Raw genomic sequence first — 21,165 nt, 5'->3', positions numbered from 1 at the left:
AACTCGTACATCCCATTAATATTATTTCCGTACTGGGGAGACATTGTGTATGTAACTCAAAGGCCCGCTTTCGGCCGATAACATCAATATACACTACTGGCCATTAAAATTCCTACATCAAGATTAACTGCAGATGATAAACGGGTATTCATTGGACAAATGTATTATACTAGAACTGGCATGTGATTACATTTTCACGCAATTTTGGTGCATAGATCCTGAGAAATCAGTACCCACAACAACCACCTCTGGCCGTAATAACGGCCTTGATACGCCTGGGCATTGGGTCAAACAGAGCTTGGATGGCGTGTAAAGGTACAGCTGCCCATGCAGCTTCACCACAATTCGACACTTCATCAAGAGTAGTGACTGGTGTATTGTGACCAGCCAGTGGATCGGCCACCATTGACCAGACGTTTTCAATTGGTGAGAGATCTGGAGAATGTGCTGGCCCGGGCAGCAGTCCAACATTTTCTGTATCCAGAAAGGCCCGTACAAGACCTGCAATATGCGGCCGTGCATTATCCTCCTGAAAAGTAGGGTTTCGCAGGGATCGAATGAAGGGTAGAGCCACGGGTCGTAACACATCTGAAATATAGCGTCCACTGTTCAATGTGCCGTCAATGCGAACAAGAGGTGACCGAGACGTGTAACCAATAGCACCCCATACCATCACGCCTGGTGATACACCAGCATGGCGATAACGAATACACGCTCCCAATGTGCGTTCACCGCGATATCGCCAAACACGGATGCGACCATCATGATGCTGTAAACAGAACCTGGATTCATCCAAAAAATGACGTTTTGCCATTCGTGCACCCAGGTTCGTCGTTGAGTACACCATCGCAGGCGCTCCTGTCTGTGATGCACCGTCAAGGGTAATCACAGCCATGGTCTCCGAGCTGATAGTCCATGCTGCTGCAAACGTCGTCGAACTGTTGGTGCAGATGGTTGTTGTCTTGCAAACGTCCCCATCTCTTGACTCAGGGAACGAGACGTGGCTGCACGATCCGTTACAGCCATGCGCATGAGATGCCTGTCATTTCGACTGTTAGTGATACGATGCCGTTGGAATCCAGCACAGCGTTCCGTATTACCCTCTTGTACTCACAGATTCCGTACTGTGCTGAAAGTCATTGGATCTCGACCAACGTGAGCAGCAATGTCGCGATACGATAAACCGATAGGCTACAATCCGACCTTTATCAAAGTCGGAAATGTGATGGTACGCATTTCTCCTCCTTACACGAGGCATCATAACAACGTTTCACCAGGCAACGTCGGTCAACTGCTGTTTGTGTATGAAAAATCGGTTGGAAACTTTGCTCATGTCAGCACGTTGTAGGTGTCGCCACCGGCGCCAATCTTGTGTGGAGGCACTGAAAAGCTAATCAATTGCATATCGCAGCATCTTCTTCCTGTCCGTTAAATTTCGCGTCCGTGGCACGTCATCTTCGTGGTGTAGCAATTTTAATGGCCAATAGTGTAGCAGTGGTGTGAAGGAGTACGATGCAGTGTTCCTTCGGGCATGCATGCATGTGCCATGAGCGAGAGGCCGGCGTTCTTGACAATGATCAACACTGTTGACAGTCCCCGGACGATTCAACTCTTCTCCAAGAACATTTTGTGTCTGTTATCCCACTGAATTCGATCTGATTCTTTAAGAGCGTAGTGCGACCGCAATTTTTGCTCTGGTATACAGATTGGAACAACTGAGGACCGTTCAAAACCATTCTATGACATTTAAAAGTGTTCCTGGAAGCAGGAAAGAACGTCTATGCGTTTTCATGCCCTTCTGCAGCTTGATCACGGATAAGTACAACATTAACATGTGCACGAATAACACAGCAAAGGGCCCTCTAAGACAACCCAGTTAGGCAAGACCCTTGGCGCCACCCACGTGATTGTATTGAGCAGGTTAAAATGCGCGTGTGAGACACTTCGAAATGCATTCAGCTGAGTAGTGCCTCAACCGCACGAAAGGGCTGTCGAAGGGGTTGTCTGGCCTCAGGCGCTAGAGCATCCGCAAGGCTGCCACCTTCCATGAGAAAAAGAAGTTACTTATAGTTACTTCCAGAAGATAGGTCGTACCTGTCGAAGTATTTAGAAACAGAAGAGGACCGACAACGAGGAACATGTCGTAATATCAGGTGGTGCTCCTAAGCCCCAAGTAGAGGGATAAGTATTGTTGAGGAACATTTTAAATCATCCTACTGTGCTGGTATTACGCCGTCAGCACAACACGGATATCTTAAATTAGATGAAGGGAATAAACTAAAAAGAAGAAAAGTAAATACTGCTTGAAAAACTTCATTTCGAGCATTCTCCATCACTACCATTTACCAGACCTCTACACAGTAGCAGGACAGTTTTAAAATCCTATTTTCACAAAGCAAGATATCGGCGAGAAATTATAACAAATTAAAAAGTGCTACAGAAAAACAGATTAATAGTGCTAAAACATGTCACCATATAGCAAAATAATTGATTGTCACTGCTATCAGGTTCGCTTCAGGTAAAAGATGAGCTTCCCAGTATAATCGAATTTATCAGATGTTTCACGGTTTTCCATCGATTTCTAAGCGTTCAAGCTCGTAATGTATAACACTTTATAACAAACTCTCAGGCATAACGATTTCAATTTACTGCATTTCATCAGAGGATCAAACTTATGTATCAGAAATGTCTTTAACACGTAATTCCTTACATAAAACAATTGTACTCCCAGACGGATGTATGTGATTTCCTCAGGAATGATGCCGCTATATAATGGATCCATTTCGAAAGTTACCACTGTAACAAACGTTCTGACTATTGAAACTGCTGAATAATATTCACAGTTTAGTAAGAGTCCAGTAGAGAAGAACGTTTTACCTTCTGAAACATGAGCTGTATCAAAATTGACCAATATCCTTGAACCTCACTTCACGAAAATAGCCTTTTCGGTATCCTGATTGTGTTAATAAGGAATGATTTCTACGTCAACGTGAAACAAAGTACTCCTTAAAGACGCGGGAAAAATTGTTCTAGAAACGATACAGCCAACTGCTGTTTATTAGAAATGGGGCACACACATTTTCTCTGATAGAGTAACCAAACGGCAGTTATATGAGTCTAATGAGTCTAATAGCATGAAACGGAGGAAGTGGGTGAAAAGGAAGTGAACAGGTTGTAGCCTGTCCCCGAAGTTATTCAGTCTGTACACTGAACAAGCTGAAAAAGAAAGAAAAAAAAATTGGAGTAGGAATTAAAGCTCAGGGAGGAGAAATAGAAAACTGAAGTTTTCCGATGACATTGCAATTCTGTCAGAGACGGCAGCTGAACGGAATGGAGAGCGTCTAGAAAGAAGGATATAAGATGAAAGTCAACAAAAGCAAAACGAGGATAATGACATATAGTCGAATAAAATAAGTTGATGCTAAGGGAATCAGCTTAGGAAATGAGACACTTAATGTACTAGACGAGTTTTGTTATTTGGGGCCGGCCGGTGTGGCCGAGCGGTTCTAGGTGCTACAGTCTGGAACCGCGCGACCACTACGGTCGCAGGTTCGAATCTTGCCTCGGGCAAGGATGTGTGTGATGTCCTTAGTTTAGATAGGTTTAAGTAGTTCTAAGTTCTAGGGGACTGATGACCTCAGATGTTGAGTCCCGTAGTGCTCAGAGCCATTTGATTTGTTATTTGGGCAGCAAAATAACTGATAATGATAGATGTAGAGAGGTTATAAAACGTAGACTGGCAATGGCAAGAAAAGCGTTTCTGTAGAAGAGACATTTGTTGACATCGCATATAGGTTTAAGTGTTAGGAAGACTTTCTGAAAGTATTTGCCTGGAGTGTAGCCACGTATGGAAGTGAGACATGGACGATAGACAAGAAGAGACAAGAACTAGACAAGAAGAGAATAGAAGCTTTTGAAATGGGTGCTACAAAAGAATGTTGAAGATTAGATGGGTGAATCACGTGACTAACGAGGAGGTACTGAACAGAATTGGGGTTACAAGAAATTTGTGGTACAACTTGACCAAAAGATGGGATCGGTTGATAGGACACATTCTGAGGCACCAAGGGATCACTTAGTATCGGAGGAAAGTGTGGAGGGAGATAAAGAGATGAATACAGTAAGCAGATTCAGAAAGATGTAGGTTGCAGTAGTTCGTCGGAGGTGAAGAGGCTTGCACAGGATACAGTAGCATGAAGACCACAACAAAACGTGGTGAAAACATCCACAAAGAACTTGCCCCCCCCTCTAACAGTCTCTAGAGGAACAGAAGGTTATAATGGTTGTAAAAGAGCACAGGAAGTACCAGTTTTCAAGAAGGGTCGTCGAGCAGATGCGCAAAACTCTAGGCCTGTATCTCTGACATCGATCTGCTGTAGAATTTTAGAACATGTTTTTTGCTCGCGTATCATGTCATTTCTGGAAACCCAGAATCTACTCTGTAGGAATCAACATGGATTCCGGAAACTGCGATCGTGTGGGACCCAACTCGCTTTATTTGTTCATGAGATCCAGAAAATATTAGATACAGGCTCCCAAGCAGATGCCATTTTCCTTGATTTCCGAAAGGCGTTCGATACAGTTCCGCACTGTCGCCTGATAAACAAAGTAAGAGCCTACGGAATATCAGACCAGCCGTGTGGCTGGATTGAAGAGTTTTTAGCAAACAGAACACAGCATGTTATTCTCAATGGAGAGACGTCTAAAGACGTTAAAGTAACCTCTGGCGTGCCACAGGGGAGTGTCATGGGACCATTGCTTTTCACAATGGTGCAGAGAGTGGGAACTGACAGTTAACATAGACAAATGTAATGTATTGAGAATACATAGAAAGAAGGATCCTTTATTGTATGATTATATGATAGCGGAACAAACACTGACAGCAGTTACTTCTGTAAAATATCTGGGAGTAAGCGTACTGAATGATTTGAAGGGGAATGATCATATAAAATTAATAGTTGGTAAGGCGGGTGCCAGGTTGAGATTCACTGGGGGAGTCCTTTGAAAATTTAGTCAATGAAGAAAGGAGGTGGCTTACAAAACACTCGTTCGACCTATACTTGAGTATTGCTCATCATTGTGGGATCCGTACCAGGTCAGGTTGACAGAGGAGGTACAAGAAGATCCAAAGAAGAGCGGCGCGTTTCGTCACAGGGTTATTTGGTAAGCGTGATAGCGTTACGGAGATGTTTAGCAAACTCAAGTGGCAGACTCTGCAAGATAGCCGCTCTGCATCACGGTGTAGCTTGCTGTCCAGGTTTCGAGAGGGTGCATTTCTGGATGAGGTATCGAATATATTGCTTCCTCGTGCTTATACCTCCCGAGGAGATCACGAATGTAAAATTAGAGAGATTCGAGCGCGCACGGAGGCTTTCCGGCAGTCGTTCTTCCCTCGAACCATACGCGAGTGGAACAGGAAAGGGAGGTAATGACAGTTGCACGTAAAGTGCCCTCCGCCAAACACCTTTGGGTGGCTTCCGGAGTATAAATGTAGATGTAGATAAAAGTTTGAATACTATCAGACCTGGGTTTCGTGGTGTTACACTTTTGATTTCTGTCCCTAATATAGAGAAATTAAGGAACTGGATATTATATCAGTCATTCGTGATGGTGTCCCTATTAAAGGTATCTGAAGTAACAACAAACTCTTATTTGATTTGGAGTAATTAAGAATATAAATCTTAGTGAATAGAATTTAGCTACGTTTCAACTTTAAAAATGAATTATTTCTTGTAATTTTCAACCTAAGCTAACGACTTTAACTTTTTCAAATTATACACTGCCTGATAAGAAATATGAAACTCCAAGAAGACATGGTGAATGTCAACGTAACTTCGTACAGCTACATACCATCGATGGATATGTAAACGTTTGGAGTTACACTTATCTGTGACAGGTAAAACAGCCACCAGTGTGAATTAGTGTTGTTCATGTTTAGGTCTGGTAGTCAGTAAAAGAGGAATGATCAGTGTCAGATGTTGAGTGGTCATTGTGAAATCACGGAGATGCCACGTAATCGTACGAGGTAGCGTTATCAGCACCTGACAGGTTTTGGAAAGGTTCACATTGCTGGGCTCCGTTTGGTCGGCTGGTGCATTCGATCAGTTTCCACATAATGGGGAATTGGGAGGTGCTGGAGGTCCGGTGTTGGACTGCATGGGGTTGTGATGGCAGACACATTCTTGTCAACTCTTCGTCAAGGTCTCTCTGTCTACCACGCCTGACTACCGTAAGGGAGGATCACCATGCTGTAAATCGAGCACTTCGCAACCCCTACACATTTGCACTGAGCCGTGTCAGCTCTTACCGAAGTTGTGCATGGTTATGCTCTTCGACTGTTACCCAGCAATAGCTTCGTGGGTGGCGTCCAAGAAGACCTACACAGCGATTTCCGAGACTTTTAATGAAGTACCAGGCTCGCATGGTGGAGTTTTGCCAGGCAGTCAAGAAGGAAGGGTGCAGCTGACAACAAAAGCGCAGACTCTGAGCGGACGAAGCTGGGTGCGCGCCTCCAGAGCAGATCGTGGCCGGTTGCACGATGGCATCTGCGCATATGCGAGCATGCCGACAGGAGGCGAAGGGAACAGCTATAGACGGAGCGAAGGAATCGCCAGGTCGCGGGCCACTGCCAAAGAAAGATTGGTATACCAGTTGTCAATTGGGACAGTTCCTGTTCAGTCAAAATGAACTAAACTTGGTAAGCACGTTTCAGAACATTGACTGTTGCTGAGCTCTTGTGCCGGGAGCCGACTTTAACACACAATTATCTGTTTTCTGCCGGACTCCTTTCCCCACCGAATTACAGTCTTTTATTTCCTTCTTGCTTGTTACTGATTTCGACAGACTAGATCTACGATTTTTACCCCCCCCCCCCCTCCAGCACTAAATTGGTGCTCCCTTGATGCCTCAGGACGTGTCCTGCCAACAGATCCCTTCTTCTAGTCAAGTTGTGCCACAAATTCCTCTTCTCCCCAATTCTATTCAGTACCTCATTAGTTACGTGACCTACACATCTAATCTTCAGCATTCTTCTGTGGCACCACATCTCAAAATCTTCTATTCTTTTCTTGTCTAACCTGTTTATCGTCAATGTTTCACTTCCATACACGGCTTCACTCAATACAAATGCTTTTAGAAAGGACTTCCTGACACTTAAATCTATACTCGATGTAAACTAATTACTTTTCTTCCGAAGTGCTTTTCTTGCCATTGTCAGTCAACATTTTATATCCTTCCTGTTAAACTGTACGCCCATTAATTTGTTTTTGTCATTGTAGTCCGGCATTAAACGTTTTTTGCCTTAGATTTAAACTTGTCATTTATTACTTTGAGTGCTAGGCTGGATGAAGAGAAAATATTTGAGTGACACTGGTGGTCTAATCTTGCTCAGTGAGTGTGTCCTATTTTAAGATTTTTAATATGAGAATGTTGTAAGTCGTCCTAATCGATTCGGTACCTTTCCTTGATTTTTTTTCTTTTTGTTAATTAGGCTTCCGTTAACAGTACCGCTTGTTGGAAATCTCAACTCACCTTTATTACAATGGCGCTAGGTTTACCAGGACTTTTATTTTTACTTTATTTATTTTTTCTTTTTTTTGTGCGGGGGGGGGGGGGGGGGACGTGGTGATCAGGAGCTTGATAAAGTCCGCCACAGATTCCTCTCCTGTGACAAACTTTTAATCTGAGAGTAGCACTAATCAACCTATGTCCTCACTTTTTGCTACATGTGTCCCAATATCTGTCTTCCTCTGTTGCTTTTACCCCCCACAACTCACTCTAGTACCATGAAAGTTGTTCCTTAACGTCTTAAAACATGTCCCATCATCTTGTCCCCTCTTCTTGTCAGTGTTTTCCACATACTCCTTACCTCACCGATTCTGTGGAGAACCTCATCATCCCTTATCTTAAGATTCAACCTAATTTACAACATTTTTCTGCATCGCCACATCTCAAATGCTTAGATTTTCTTCTGTTCCCGTTTTATCAGAGTCCATGTCTCATGCCTCAATGCTGTGCTCCAATTGTACATTCTCAGAAATTTCGTCCTAAAGTTAAGGCCTATGTTTGATTGCTAACAGATTGCTTTTTTGCCAGTTATAGTCTGCTTTTTATGTGTTCCTTGGTGCGTCCTTTGCTTCGCTCCCTAGGTAACAAGATTCCTTAATTTCTTCTACTTCATCATTACCAACCCTGATGTTAAATTCCTCACTGTTCTCACGACTGCTGCTTCTCATCACTTTCTTTATTTCTGCAGTAAACTCTTACTCCAAATTATGTACACATTATACTACTCATTCCGTCCAACAGACCTTGTAATGCTTCTTCGTTTTCACTGCCGATGCCAATGTCATTACCGAATCTTATCTTTGATATTCTTTCACTTCGAATTTTAATTCTACTTTTGAACCTTCATTTTATTTCCGCCATTGCTACTTTGATGTGTTGACTGAACAGTAGGAGCGAACGACTACAAACCTTTCTTACACCCTTTTTAATTTGCAATTTGTTCTTCATCTTCCACTCTTATTGTTCCCTCTTGTTTCTTGTTCAAAAAGTGTGTAAATTGCTAAGGGACCAAACTGCTTAGGTCATCGGTCCCTAGACTTACACACTACTTAAACTAACTTATTCTAAGGACAACACATACAACCATGCCCAAGGCAGGACTCGAACCTCCGGTGGGAGGGGCCGCTCAGTCCGTGACAGGACGCCTCAAACCGCGGCTCTTGCTTCTTGTATATCTTGTTTATTGCCCGTGTTTCCATATAACATACCCCGATTTTTCTCAGGATTTCGAACACCTTGCACCATTTTACATAGTCGAACTCTTTTTTCCAGGTCGACAAATCCGTTGAACATGTCTTGACCTTTCTTTAGCCTTGTTTACATTACCCACCGTAACGTCAGAATTCCGTCTCTGGTACCTTTACCTTTCCTAACCCAAAGCTGATCGTCATCGAACAGGTCCTCAGTTTCCTTTTCCATTCTCCTGTAGATTGTTCTTGTCAGCAACTTGGACGCATGAGCTGTTATTGTGATTGTGCGATAAACCTCGCATTTGTCAGCTCTTGCAGTCTTCGTAATTGCGTGGATGATATTTTTCAGAAAGTATGATGTTACATTGCCAGTCTCATATATTCTAAACATCAACGAGAATAATTGTTTTCATGCTATTTCCCCCAATGAAATTAGAAATTCCGATGGAACGTTATCCATCCTTTCTGCCTTATTTGATCTTAGGTCTCTCAAAAGCTCTAATAAATTCTGATTCTAATACTGAATGACTTTCCTCTTCCCTATTCTTTTTCGATAATGTCATCAGATGAGGTCTTCTCCGCTTGAAAACTCACAATGTACACTATTCACCTATCTATCCGATGCCTCTTCTACATTTAACACTGGATTTCAAATTGCACTCTTGATGTCACCAATCATGTTTTAAATTTCATTGAAAATCGTTTTGACTTTTCTGTATGCTGAGTCACTCCTTCCTATAATCAGCTTTTTTCGATTTCTTTACATTTTTCATGTAGCCATGTCGCCTTAGCTTGCCTGCAGTTCCTGTTTACTTCATTCCTAAGTGACTGGTATTTCTGTATTCCTGAATTTCCTTGAACATTTTTGTACTTCTTTCATTCGACGATCAACTGAAGTATTTCTTCTGTTATCCACGGGTCCTTCGTAGTTACCTTCGTTGTATCTACGTTTTTCTCTCCAATTTGTGTGATTGCCCATTTAGAGAAGTCCATTTCTCTTCATTTGAATTGCCTACTGAATTATTCATTATTGCAGTAGCTATAGCCTTAGAGAAGTTCAAGCGTATCTCTTCATTCTTTAGTACTTTCGTATCTCACGTCTTTACGTATTGATGGCCGGCCGGAGTGGCCGTGCGGTTCTAAGCGCTACAGTCTGGAGCCAAGCGACCGCTACGGTCGCGGGTTCGAATTCTGTCTCGGGCATGGATACGTGTGATGTCATTAGGTTAGTTAGGTTTAATTAGTTCTAAGACCTCAGAAGTTAAGTCGCATAGCGCTCAGAGCCTTTGAATCTTCCACTACAATTGCATTCCAGTCCACCACGACTATTAAATTTTCGTACTTCTTTACGTATTAAATTACCCGTTCAGTATCCTCGTATACTTATTCTATGCTTGCGATGTCGGCATATATACCTGAACTATTGCTTTCAGTGTTTGTTTGCCATCGATTCTGATGAGAACAACCCTGTCACTGAACTGCTCCCAGTAACGCACTCTCATACACACGTACATACACACGTACATAAACACATTAATCCTTGCTCCTTAGATCATGGATACAACAATTCTTAATGATGTGGAACCTGTCACTTTAACATAGTTTTTATTTACACAAAATAATATTTTTTTACAGTTATTACTTCATATCTAAGAATTTATCTACTGAGTAGAATTAGTTGTCATTCAGAAATAGTTTTAATTGCTTTTAAATGTTGTTTGGCTGTCTGTCAGACTTTTAATACTATTTCGCAAATGACCAAAGATTCTTGTGGCAGCATGAATCACCCCTTCCTGTGCCAAAGTGAGATTTATTACAGAATAGGGAAGATTATCCCTTCTTCTAGTGTTGTAGCTATGCACCTCGCCGTTATTTTTGAACTGGGATGGGTTATTAATAAAAAAATTCACAAGTAAATATATGTATTGCGAAGATACTGTTCCTTAAATAAATGTCTGCAATGTGATATTGGGCGGGTTTCAATTATTATTCTGATTACACGCCTTTGTGCAATGTCGTATTCATGACGAATCCTGTCTCCGTTTAATCATTTTCTGCAGATGCTAATATTACTCTAGTCGTCTGACCAGCTTCCCTTGTCTTCTTTCAATTTTACGTCACTCACGCTTACATCTAATTTGAGACCTTGCGTTACCCTTTTCAGATTTCCTAGCTCCAAACCACGTTCAAACTTCTGACATTCCACGCCCCGACTCGTAGAATGTTACCCTGTAATGTTACCTAGTAATTAAATACACTCCTGGAAATTGAAATAAGAACACCGTGAATTCATTGTCCCAGGAAGGGGAAACTTTATTGACACATTCCTGGGGTCAGATACATCACATGATCACACTGACAGAACCACAGGCACATAGACACAGGCAACAGAGCATGCACAATGTCGGCACTAGTACAGTGTATATCCACCTTTCGCAGCAATGCAGGCTGCTATTCTCCCATGGAGACGATCGTAGAGATGCTGGATGTAGTCCTGTGGAACGGCTTGCCATGCCATTTCCACCTGGCGCCTCAGTTGGACCAGCGTTCGTGCTGGACGTGCAGACCGCGTAAGACGACGCTTCATCCAGTCCCAAACATGCTCAATGGGGGACAGATCCGGAGATCTTGCTGGCCAGGGTAGTTGACTTACACCTTCCTGAGCACGTTGGGTGGCACGGGATACATGTGGACGTGCATTGTCCTGTTGGAACAGCAAGTTCCCTTGCCGGTCTAGGAATGGTAGAACGATGGGTTCAAAAAATGGTTCAAATGGCTCTGAGCACTATGGGACTAAACTGCTGTGGTCATCAGTCCCCTAGAACTTAGAACTAATTAAACCTAACTAACCTAAGGACATCACACACATCCATGCCCGAGGTAGGATTCGAACCTGCGACCGCAGCAGTCTCACGGTTCCGGACTGCGCGCCTAGAACCGCGAGACCACCGCGGCCAACGATGGGTTCGATGACGGTTTGGATGTACCGTGCACTATTCAGTGTCCCCTCGACGATCACCAGAGGTGTATGGCCAGTGTAGGAGATCGCTCCCCTCACCATGATGCCGGGTGTTGGCCCTGTGTGCCTCGGTCGTATGCAGTCCTGATTGTGGCGCTCACCTGCACGGTGCCAAACACGCATACGACCATCATTGGCACCAAGGCAGAAGCGACTCTCATCGCTAAAGACGACACGTCTCCATTCGTCCCTCCATTCACGCCTGTCGCGACACCACTGGAGGCGGGCTGCACGATGTTGGGGCGTGAGCGGAAGACGGCCTAACGGTGTGCGGGACGGTAGCCCAGCTTCATGGAGACGGTTGCGAATAGTCCTCGCCGATACCCCAGTAGCAACAGTGTCCTTAATTTACGGCACTGCGTAGGATCCTACGGTCTTGGCGTGCATCCGTGCGTCGCTGCGGTCCGGTCCTAGGTCGACGGGCACGTGCACCTTCCGCCGACCACTGGCGACAACATCGATGTACTGTGGAGACCTCACGCCCCACCTGTTGAGCAATTCGGCGGTACGTCCACCCGGCCTCCCGCATGCCCACTATACGCCCTCGCTCAAAGTCCGTCAACTGCACATACGGTTCACGTCCACGCTGTCGCGGCATGCTACCAGTGTTAAAGACTGCGATGGAGCTCCGTATGCCACGGCAAACTGGCTGACACTGACGGCGGCGGTGCACAAATGCAGCGCAGCTAGCGCCATTCGACGGCCAACACCGCGGTTCCTGGTGTGTCCGCTGTGCCGTGCGTGTGATCATTGCTTGTACAGCCCTCTCGCAGTGTCCGGAGCAAGTATGGTGGGTCTGACACACCGGTGTCAATGTGTTCTTTTTTCCATTTCCAGGAGTGTATTTTTCTCACGGTCACCTCCTCCTTGCAGTCCATTCGCAGATATCCGTATGGGGGAATAGTCCGGAATCATTTGCCAATGGAGAGATCACCAGGACACTTTTTCACTTACAGACCACGTGACCTATGGATACACGTCATGTGTCATTAATGCATTGTGTTCTGCATCCTCATGTCGTTGATCAGAGCTAATTCTTCCACATTTTGTGGACGCTTTCCCACCCCATTGGCTTCTTGGCCCTCTTTCACAAGGCTGTTGGCAGAATGAGGATGACCTCTTCTGCCGGAAGTCTTCGGTCGCCACTGCTGATGAATTGTATTCAAAATTTAAGCAGCTGAGGCATTCGAACGCGGAACCGAGATCGTTTTGATTGCTAAACACACACGCAATCCCTAGACAAAGTGATTGATTTGTCATTGCGGAGTAAATAACTGTTGCCGTCAGATGCAACCACTGTTATTTTAACGTATTCTTATGTATGTCGTTTATACACTGCTGCCCATTAAAATTGTTGCACCACGAAGATGACGTGCTACACACGCGTAATTTAACCGACAGGAAGAAGATGCTGTGATATGCAAATGATTAGCTTTTCAGAGCATTCACACAAGATTGGCGCCGATGGCGACACCTGCAACGTGCTGACATGAGCAAAGTTTCCAACCGATTTCTCATACACAAACAGCAGATGACCGACGTTGCCTGGTAAAACGTTGGTTGTTGTGATGCCTCGTGTAAGGAGGAGAATTGCGTACCATCACGTTTCCGACTTTGATAAAGGCCTCGTAAGACTAACTGTCGAGATGACAGGCATCTTTTCCGCATAGCTGTAACGGATCGTGCAGCCACGTCTTGATCCCTGAGTCAAGAGATGGGGAGGTTTGCAAGACAACAACCATCTGCACCAACAGTTCGACGACGTTTGCAGCAGCATGGACCATCAGCTCGGAGACCATGACTGCGTTTTCACTTGACGCTGCATCGCAGACAGGATGGTGGTGCTCAACGACGAACCTGGGAGCACGAACGGCAAAACGTCATTTTTGCGGATGAATCCAGATTCTGTTTACAGCATCATGATGGTCGCATCCTTGTTTGGCGACATGGCGGTGAACGCACATTGGAAGCGTGTATTCGTCATCGCCATACTGGCGTATCACTCTGCGTGCTGGTACGGGGTGCCATTTATTATAGGTCTCGGTCACCTCTTGTTCGCACTGACGACACTTTAAACAGTGGATGTTACATTTCAGATGTGTTACGACCCGTGCCTCTACCCTTCATTCGATCCCTGCGAAACCCTACATTTGAGCAGAATAATGCATGACCGCATGTTGCAGGTCCTGGATACAGAAAATGTTGGACTGCTGCCCTGGCCAGCACATTCTCCAGATCTCTCACCAAATGAAAACGTCTGGTCAATGGTGGCCGAGCAACTGGCTCTTTACAATACGCCAGTCACTACTCTTGATGAAATGTGGTACCGTGTTGAAGCTGCATGGGCAGCTGTAGCTGTGCACGCCCGTCAGAGCTCAGTTTGACTCAATGCCTAGGCTATCAAGGCCGTTATTACGGCCAGAGGTGGTTGTTCTGGGTACTGATTTCTCAGGATCTATGCACCCAAAATGCGTGAAAACGTAATCACTTGTCAGTTCTAGTATAATATATTTATCCAATGAATACCGGATATCATCTGCATTTCTTCTTGGTGTAGCCAGTAGTGTAACTTCGGCGCTCTGGTGATACTCTGGTACGGAGTGAACTGCCACATGCGGTTCGAATTTGACGTATTTTTGGTGACAGCTGAGGTATGGCTCGTGCTCAGTTTGACACTGCCTGGCTAGCTCAAGCCCTGGGGCACCGCAGCAGTAGGCGTGACTGTGCGGTGCCCGAGCGTCGAGGACACGTATTCGGGAGGACGATGGTTCGAACCCGTGTCCAGACATCCAGATCTTGCTTTTACGTAATTTCCTAAAATCGCTCCAGGTAAATGCCAGAATGTTTGCTCTTAAGGGTCAGGGCCGATTTCCTTCCCCATCCTTGGCACAATCCGGACACGTGGTTTGTCTCAAATGACCTCGATATCGACGGGACGTTAAACCAAATATTCCTTCCTTGCTTCCGAACAGCCGAACTGGGAACACTGTGTAAGCGTAAATATTAAAACAGCGTGTAAGCAGCAACTGTGCAGGGCTGTGGTCTGCGCACTGGGCAGTACGCTGTTGATAAACTATTTCTGCATCGTTATGTTTCCCAGTAAATATCGATAATTACCGACGATACCTTTTGTTCCACGTCGATATCTAGTGCCAACATTTTTATCTTATATTGTATTTCTTTCGCGATTTCCGGTAAATATTTGAAACTGTTCTTTTGAAATTGTAGTAGAACATAATTTTACTTTCACTGTATGTAGAAGTCTTGCTACTTTTTGGGGTCCCATCACGTCCAGTGATTCTCTTTGAATGTGGAAGCAAGTATAGGTGGCACAAAGAAGAAGTCCGATTGCACTGGAGGTTGGCGATGTGATGGAATAACAAGATTTCCGACGTGAAACAATAGCACACCAGTTACGTTAAGAAAACAATTTTTAACCCAAATAGTGTGCTATTTCTTCACATCGGCGATCTTCAAAAACAGTTTCTGAAACTGACGAACGAAAATATAAACTACAAGACTGTTCTCTGCAGTGGTCACGTAAGTGGGACGTAATCGGCGCGTTTACAGAAATGAAAAATCAGGGAAATTTACATGGAGTTTTCCGGGCAAATCCGATATGTGACGAAACTGAACGACGGACCCATCGGACACTTTTTACTGTGCGACTCACACGCAGTTACCATTGTTAGAAAAGTCGTTATAGCCAAGCATGAACGTTCATCGTTTCCCTTTAAGTTCGTGCTCTAAGGGGGATAAACAGTCCGCTAGCTTGTTGAGTTACAGACCATCTAATAATGAATCAATACTTAAATATACAGCTCTAAAACCGGTACTGTATTTGCAGGGTGCAGCCTATATTTTTATATGCCAGAGCGTCGATACTTTCCTCGTCGATATGCCGACATGTCGATATTTTTTCTAGATACGTCGATGGCCGACAGCAATGATACTTTTTTGAATATCGATGTATCCAATTCCAGATATTTTAAACAAATGTCATCAGTCCTATTAGTCAGACAGCAGCTTAGATGAGGTGATGCTAACTACTGGATTATGGAACCAGTCGGTGATGGCGGCATACCTGGCTACCGGGGCGAGGGACCGAAGCCGCTCCGGCCCCGAGGTGAAGGCGGCGGACGCCGTGGTCGGGTAGTCCATCGATGGCACCTTCAGCCGCCGGCACAGCCGCTGCGAGCAGTCCACCTGCACACCAACACGCTCAGTTACGACAACAGTACTTCCTCCCTCTATTGTAGTTCCAGACAATGGCAATGGCGGGAAAAGCGTTTCTGAAGAACATCAATTTCTTAACACCGAATACATATTAACTATTTGGAAGTCTTTTCTGATGGTATTTGTCTAGATTTTAGCTTTGGATGGAAACGAAATGTGGGCTATACGTAGTTTAGACAAGAAGGAAATAGAAGCTTTGGAATATGGTGTTATTCAAGAACCCTAAGGATTATATGGGTAGATTGTGCAACTAATGAGAAAGTTGGGGAGAAAATAAATTTGTGGCATAACTTGACTAAAAAAATGGTTCAAATGGCTCTGAGCATTATGGGACTTAACATCTGTGGTCATCAGTCCCCTAGAACTTAGAACTACTTAAACCTAACTAACCTAAGGACATCACACACATCCATGCCCCAGGCAGGATTCGAACCTGCGACCGTAGCAGTCGCGCGGTTCCGGACTGAGCGCCTAGAACCGCTAGACCACCGCGGCCGGGCAACTTGACTAAAAGAACGGATCAGTTCACAGGACACAAACCGTCACTTTAGTATTGGAAAGACGTGTGTGTGTAGGGGTCGTGGGGGGGAAGGGTAAAAATAGTAAAAATTTTAGAGACAGACCGAAAGATGTACACAGTAAGTAGGTTCAAACGGATGTCGGTTGCAGTAGTTTCTCGCAGATGAAGAGGCTCGCTTGGAGTAGAGTGGGGAGCTGCATCAAACCAGTCTTTCGGCTGTGGACCACAATAACAGTGATGGGAATGCATCGGTATACAACAACAATGTAGTTTCATTCCATCGCACTTCAGGTGGCCGGTATGCTGGCGCCAGTAGAAATGTAGCTATTCAGTTGATGGTTAAAATATTAAATTAATAAAATACTTACAACTATGGCTGATGAAACAACTTTTCGGGTATGATTACAGTGGTCGCAAAAGAATTCCAAAGGAACGGTGCCTTACACTCTGGTTTTACAATATGGCACAATACCATATACATAAAACTGTCACAACAACAGATTATGGGCGTGAGATCCTTCTAAGATGTTGTTTCCACACAGAATATTGAAAGAAAGCCTTTCTGACAAGGTTTGGATGGAAAACACATTGGTTATTAGTGATGAAAGCGTGTCAAATTGGAAAGGTATCATAAGTTCAGAGAGAAGAACTTGTTTGTAATGGTATCGGTAGCTTCAGGTAGCGTCGACCCCATCGGAAGGTACGGGAGCAGGTGTACACATATACACACACACACACACACACACATACACACCGCCCAGTAAGATATATTTTTCTTCCTTTCATCTATCAAATTCTAATTAAATAATCACGGGCATTTCATATACATAGCAGCTTCTCGTGCAGACATTGAGTGACCAAGGGAAGTAGCCGTGTCATCTCCTGCACAGTTTATTATTTTAGGGATGCATGTTATGTAAAGTTGAACAGTAACGAAATAGACTTCGTAGTGAGAGGAACAAAAGTATGAAAACATTTTTATAATGTCTGTGAGACAACTACACCGCATAGGCAATGACTTTGCTTATTGTAAAAGTGTTGAGGAATAGTACTGGCTGGCAATTCAGTGATGTGAAAACGTGACATCTGCAAGAATAGCACGGACTGTCGTAACCGCAGTGGGAATATATCAACAAAGGAAGAAGAAATACATTGCCCAGTGTGACGAGATGCAAAAGTGCCACAGAGTTTCCACTAAAAACTCTATGGCCACGGGAAACAGTACAGCTACCTTCATCTTGTTAAGTGCAGCGTCCTAATCACTATTTTGAAACTTCTTTCGACATACAATCATTCACGAAAATCTTACAACCACTACAGTAATACAGCATATTTTATCAGGTCCACAGCAGATTTCATTATAGTAGCGGTGTTGCCTATGAGTGTTTAGTACTATGGACTGAATGCATGTGTTCATGAATGCATCGTTATCATTGTTTGCCATGTTATTATATTTTACGATATTGTTATCCTTTGTGGTAGGCAAATGTATCGGGACTGTAGCTCCGTCAATTTCCAGTTTACTATGTCAACAAGAACAGACATTACACTTTTTTTTTAATTCTGATTTTAAAAAGTCTTCAAACACGGAAAAGTAAGACTCCATGTTTGCAGCATAATGACGTTGGCTTGCTCGATACGTTCACGATCTCAGTATCTGATTAAGCAGGATAATTAAACAGTAAAATCCCGACGGCCGCTTTACACCTTGTCGGGTTGGCCGTTCCGACCCCTTCGTCCCAAACGTGCGAGTTGGAGCAGGGACATATGCAAAAATGTCCCCAACTACACTCATGCTCATAAATTCAGGATAACTGCAGAATGTGGTGCCACACAACGTAGCACTACACAAAACGCGCTAATAGCATAGGCGTATAGGGAACACACACGACACCGATCTGTAAGTCCACGGCATTGGTGATAAGTTGAGAAAACCGTCCCGAAACAAATGTGCTTCAAAACGCAACTGTTTCCTGCGCATGTACCCCTATCATCAACACGGAATATGATCACCATGCACATGTACACAGGCCACACAACGGGTTGGCATACTCTGGATCAGGTGATCGAGCAGCTGCTGAGGCATAGCCTCCCATTCTTGCACCAGTACCTATCGGAGTTCTTGAAGTGTCGTAGGGGTATGAAGACATGCAGCGATATGTCCACCGCGACCATCCCAGACGTGCGAATAAACCATGTCTCTTCAGTCGTCTGTAGACTGTGTGTCTGGAGACAACTGTTTGAGTGGCTGCGGTAAGGTCCCGAGCAAGGCTACGTGCAGTACTGCGTGGCCGTCTGCGGGCGCTGATTGTGAGATGTCGGTCTGCTTGTGGTGTTGTACACAGTGGAAGTTCCGTACTGTAGCGCCTGGACACGTTCCTTGCCTGCTGGAATTCTTGTGGCACATGGAGGGCCCGTGCTACGACCTGCTGTGTTTGACCAGCCTCCAGTCGCCCTATTACTTTACCCCTCACAACGTCATCAATATGTGTTCTTTGAGCCATTTTCAGCACACAGTCACCATTAGCACACCTGAAAACGTCTGCACACTTACTTGCTACACCTTACTCTGACATGCACCAACACATCTCTGCGTATGTGGACTGCTGCCAGCGCCACCGTGCGACGACCGCAGGTCAAACGCACCGCATGCTCACACCCCGAGGTAATTTAAATCCGCTAACCGCCTACCAGAACGTTGCTTTACCATGTATCAGCATTATCCTTAGTTTACGAGCCTGGGTGTAGATTCATATACTACAATAGAGCAGGGTAGAGCGATGCTCCAGGTCCACGTCCAGGAATCAGGATGGTTATCGAGTTCTCGGTCCTCAGCGGCGGTGCAGTATCGAGATACCGGCCACACCCGTAAACCATGCAGCATGACGATCTCAATGGCCAGGCTAAAGAATGGTGACACATCCGTACCTCATTGCCACACGATCCCTCCTAATAGTTAGACTTCCTCCAGCTTCTGTCTTCACTCCTATGATTTGTATTACAGTCACTATTCAGTAGTTGCTGTCTCGTTACAACTTGCTTAACAGCACTTATATACCATACATGTACATCATCCACATCCTTACTTCGCAAGCCGCCTTGCGGTGTGTGGGGCATTCTATGCACTCCTGTCGCTTTCCCATTTCTTGTTCCACCCGTGAATAGCTCGTAGGATCATACATTGTGTTAGAACATTATCAATTACCTCGAAGAAAACTGTCTGTTGACACACAGTCAACACACATCGTTCTTATGTAACACAACTAGCTCTTTATTCGCACGAAGTTTTGAGTGCTATTGACAAGGGATTTCAAATGGATTCCGTTCAAAAAATGGTTCAAATGGCTCTGAGCACTATGGGACTTAACATGTATGGTCATCAGTCCCCTAGAAGTTAGAACTACGTAAACCTAACTAACCTAAGGACATCACACAACACCCAGTCATCACGAGGCAGAGAAAATCCCTGACCCCGCCGGGAATCGAACCCGGGAACCCGGGCGTGGGAAGCGAGAACGCTACCGCACTACCACGAGCTGCGGACAAATGGATTCCGTATTTATGGATTTCCGGAAGGCGTTTGACACTGTACCATACAAGCGGCCTCTAGTGAAATTGGGTGCCTATTGAATATCGTCTCAGTTACGTGACTGGATTCGTGATTTCCTGTCAGACAGGCCACGGTTCATAGCAACCGACAGAAAATCGTCGAGTTAAAAAGAAGTGATTTGTTGTGTTCCCCAAGTAGTGTTATAGGCCCTTTGCTGTTCCTTATCTATATAAACGATTTCGGAGACAATGGTAACAGCGGTTTATCGACTAGTAAAGTCTTCAAAAGACCAAAAGAAAATGCAAAACGATTTATAAAAGATACCAGCATGGTCCGAGAATTGGCAGTTACGCTAAATAATGAAAAGTGTGAAGTAATTCAAATGAGTGCTAAAAAGAATGCGTTAAGTTTCGCTTACACGATAAATCAGTCAAATCTAAAGGCCGTAAATTCAACCAAATAACAAGGAATTACAATTACGAAAGAATTAAATTGGAAGAAACGCATAGAAAACGTTGTGCGACGGCTAACCGAAGACTGCATTTTATTAGGAGGACACTTAGAAAATGTAACAGATCTTCTAAGGAGACTGCCTACACTACGCTTGTCCGTCCTCTTTCGGTGTACTACTGCGCGGTGTGGCATCATTACCAGACAGGACTTTTTGCAAAGCTGTTTCACAGAGGAAGACTGCACCGTAATTCCTTCTCTAGATTGTCGGATAGATGACAAAATGGTAGATATCGAAATAGACGACACAGGGATAGAGAAACAATTAAAATCGCTCAAAAGAGGAAAGGCCGCTGGACCTGATGGGATACCAGTTCGATTTTACACAGAGTACGCGAAGGAACTTGCCCCCCTTCTTGCGACGGTGTACCGTAGGTCTCTAGAAGAGCGCAGCGTTCCAAAGGGTTGGAAAAGGGCACAGGTCATCCCCGTTTTCAAGAAGGGACGTCGAACAGATATGCAGAACTATAGACCTATATCTCTAACGTCGATAGCTTGTAGAATTTTGGAACACGTATTATGTTCGAGTATAATGACTTTTCTGGAGAGTAGAAATCTACTCTGTAGGAATGAG

At 44.5% G+C, this 21,165-nt stretch overlaps 1 protein-coding gene across 2 annotated transcripts in view; it reads right to left on the bottom strand.

Moving 5' to 3' along the window:
* Window positions 1-21,165, bottom strand: part of LOC126354750 (proton-coupled amino acid transporter-like protein CG1139) — a 123,420-nt gene that overhangs the window by 42,044 nt on the left and 60,211 nt on the right. For both annotated transcript variants that reach the window (XM_050004628.1, XM_050004630.1), the window contains one exon: window positions 15,860-15,981. In XM_050004628.1, coding sequence (XP_049860585.1) covers window positions 15,860-15,981 — 122 coding nt within the window. The remainder of the gene's footprint in view (window positions 1-15,859; window positions 15,982-21,165) is intronic.

The sequence above is a fragment of the Schistocerca gregaria genome, chromosome 3 (assembly GCF_023897955.1).
Source record: "Schistocerca gregaria isolate iqSchGreg1 chromosome 3, iqSchGreg1.2, whole genome shotgun sequence".
Classification (NCBI taxonomy): domain Eukaryota; kingdom Metazoa; phylum Arthropoda; class Insecta; order Orthoptera; family Acrididae; genus Schistocerca; species Schistocerca gregaria.
This window is presented reverse-complemented; position numbering and strand designations above follow the sequence as displayed.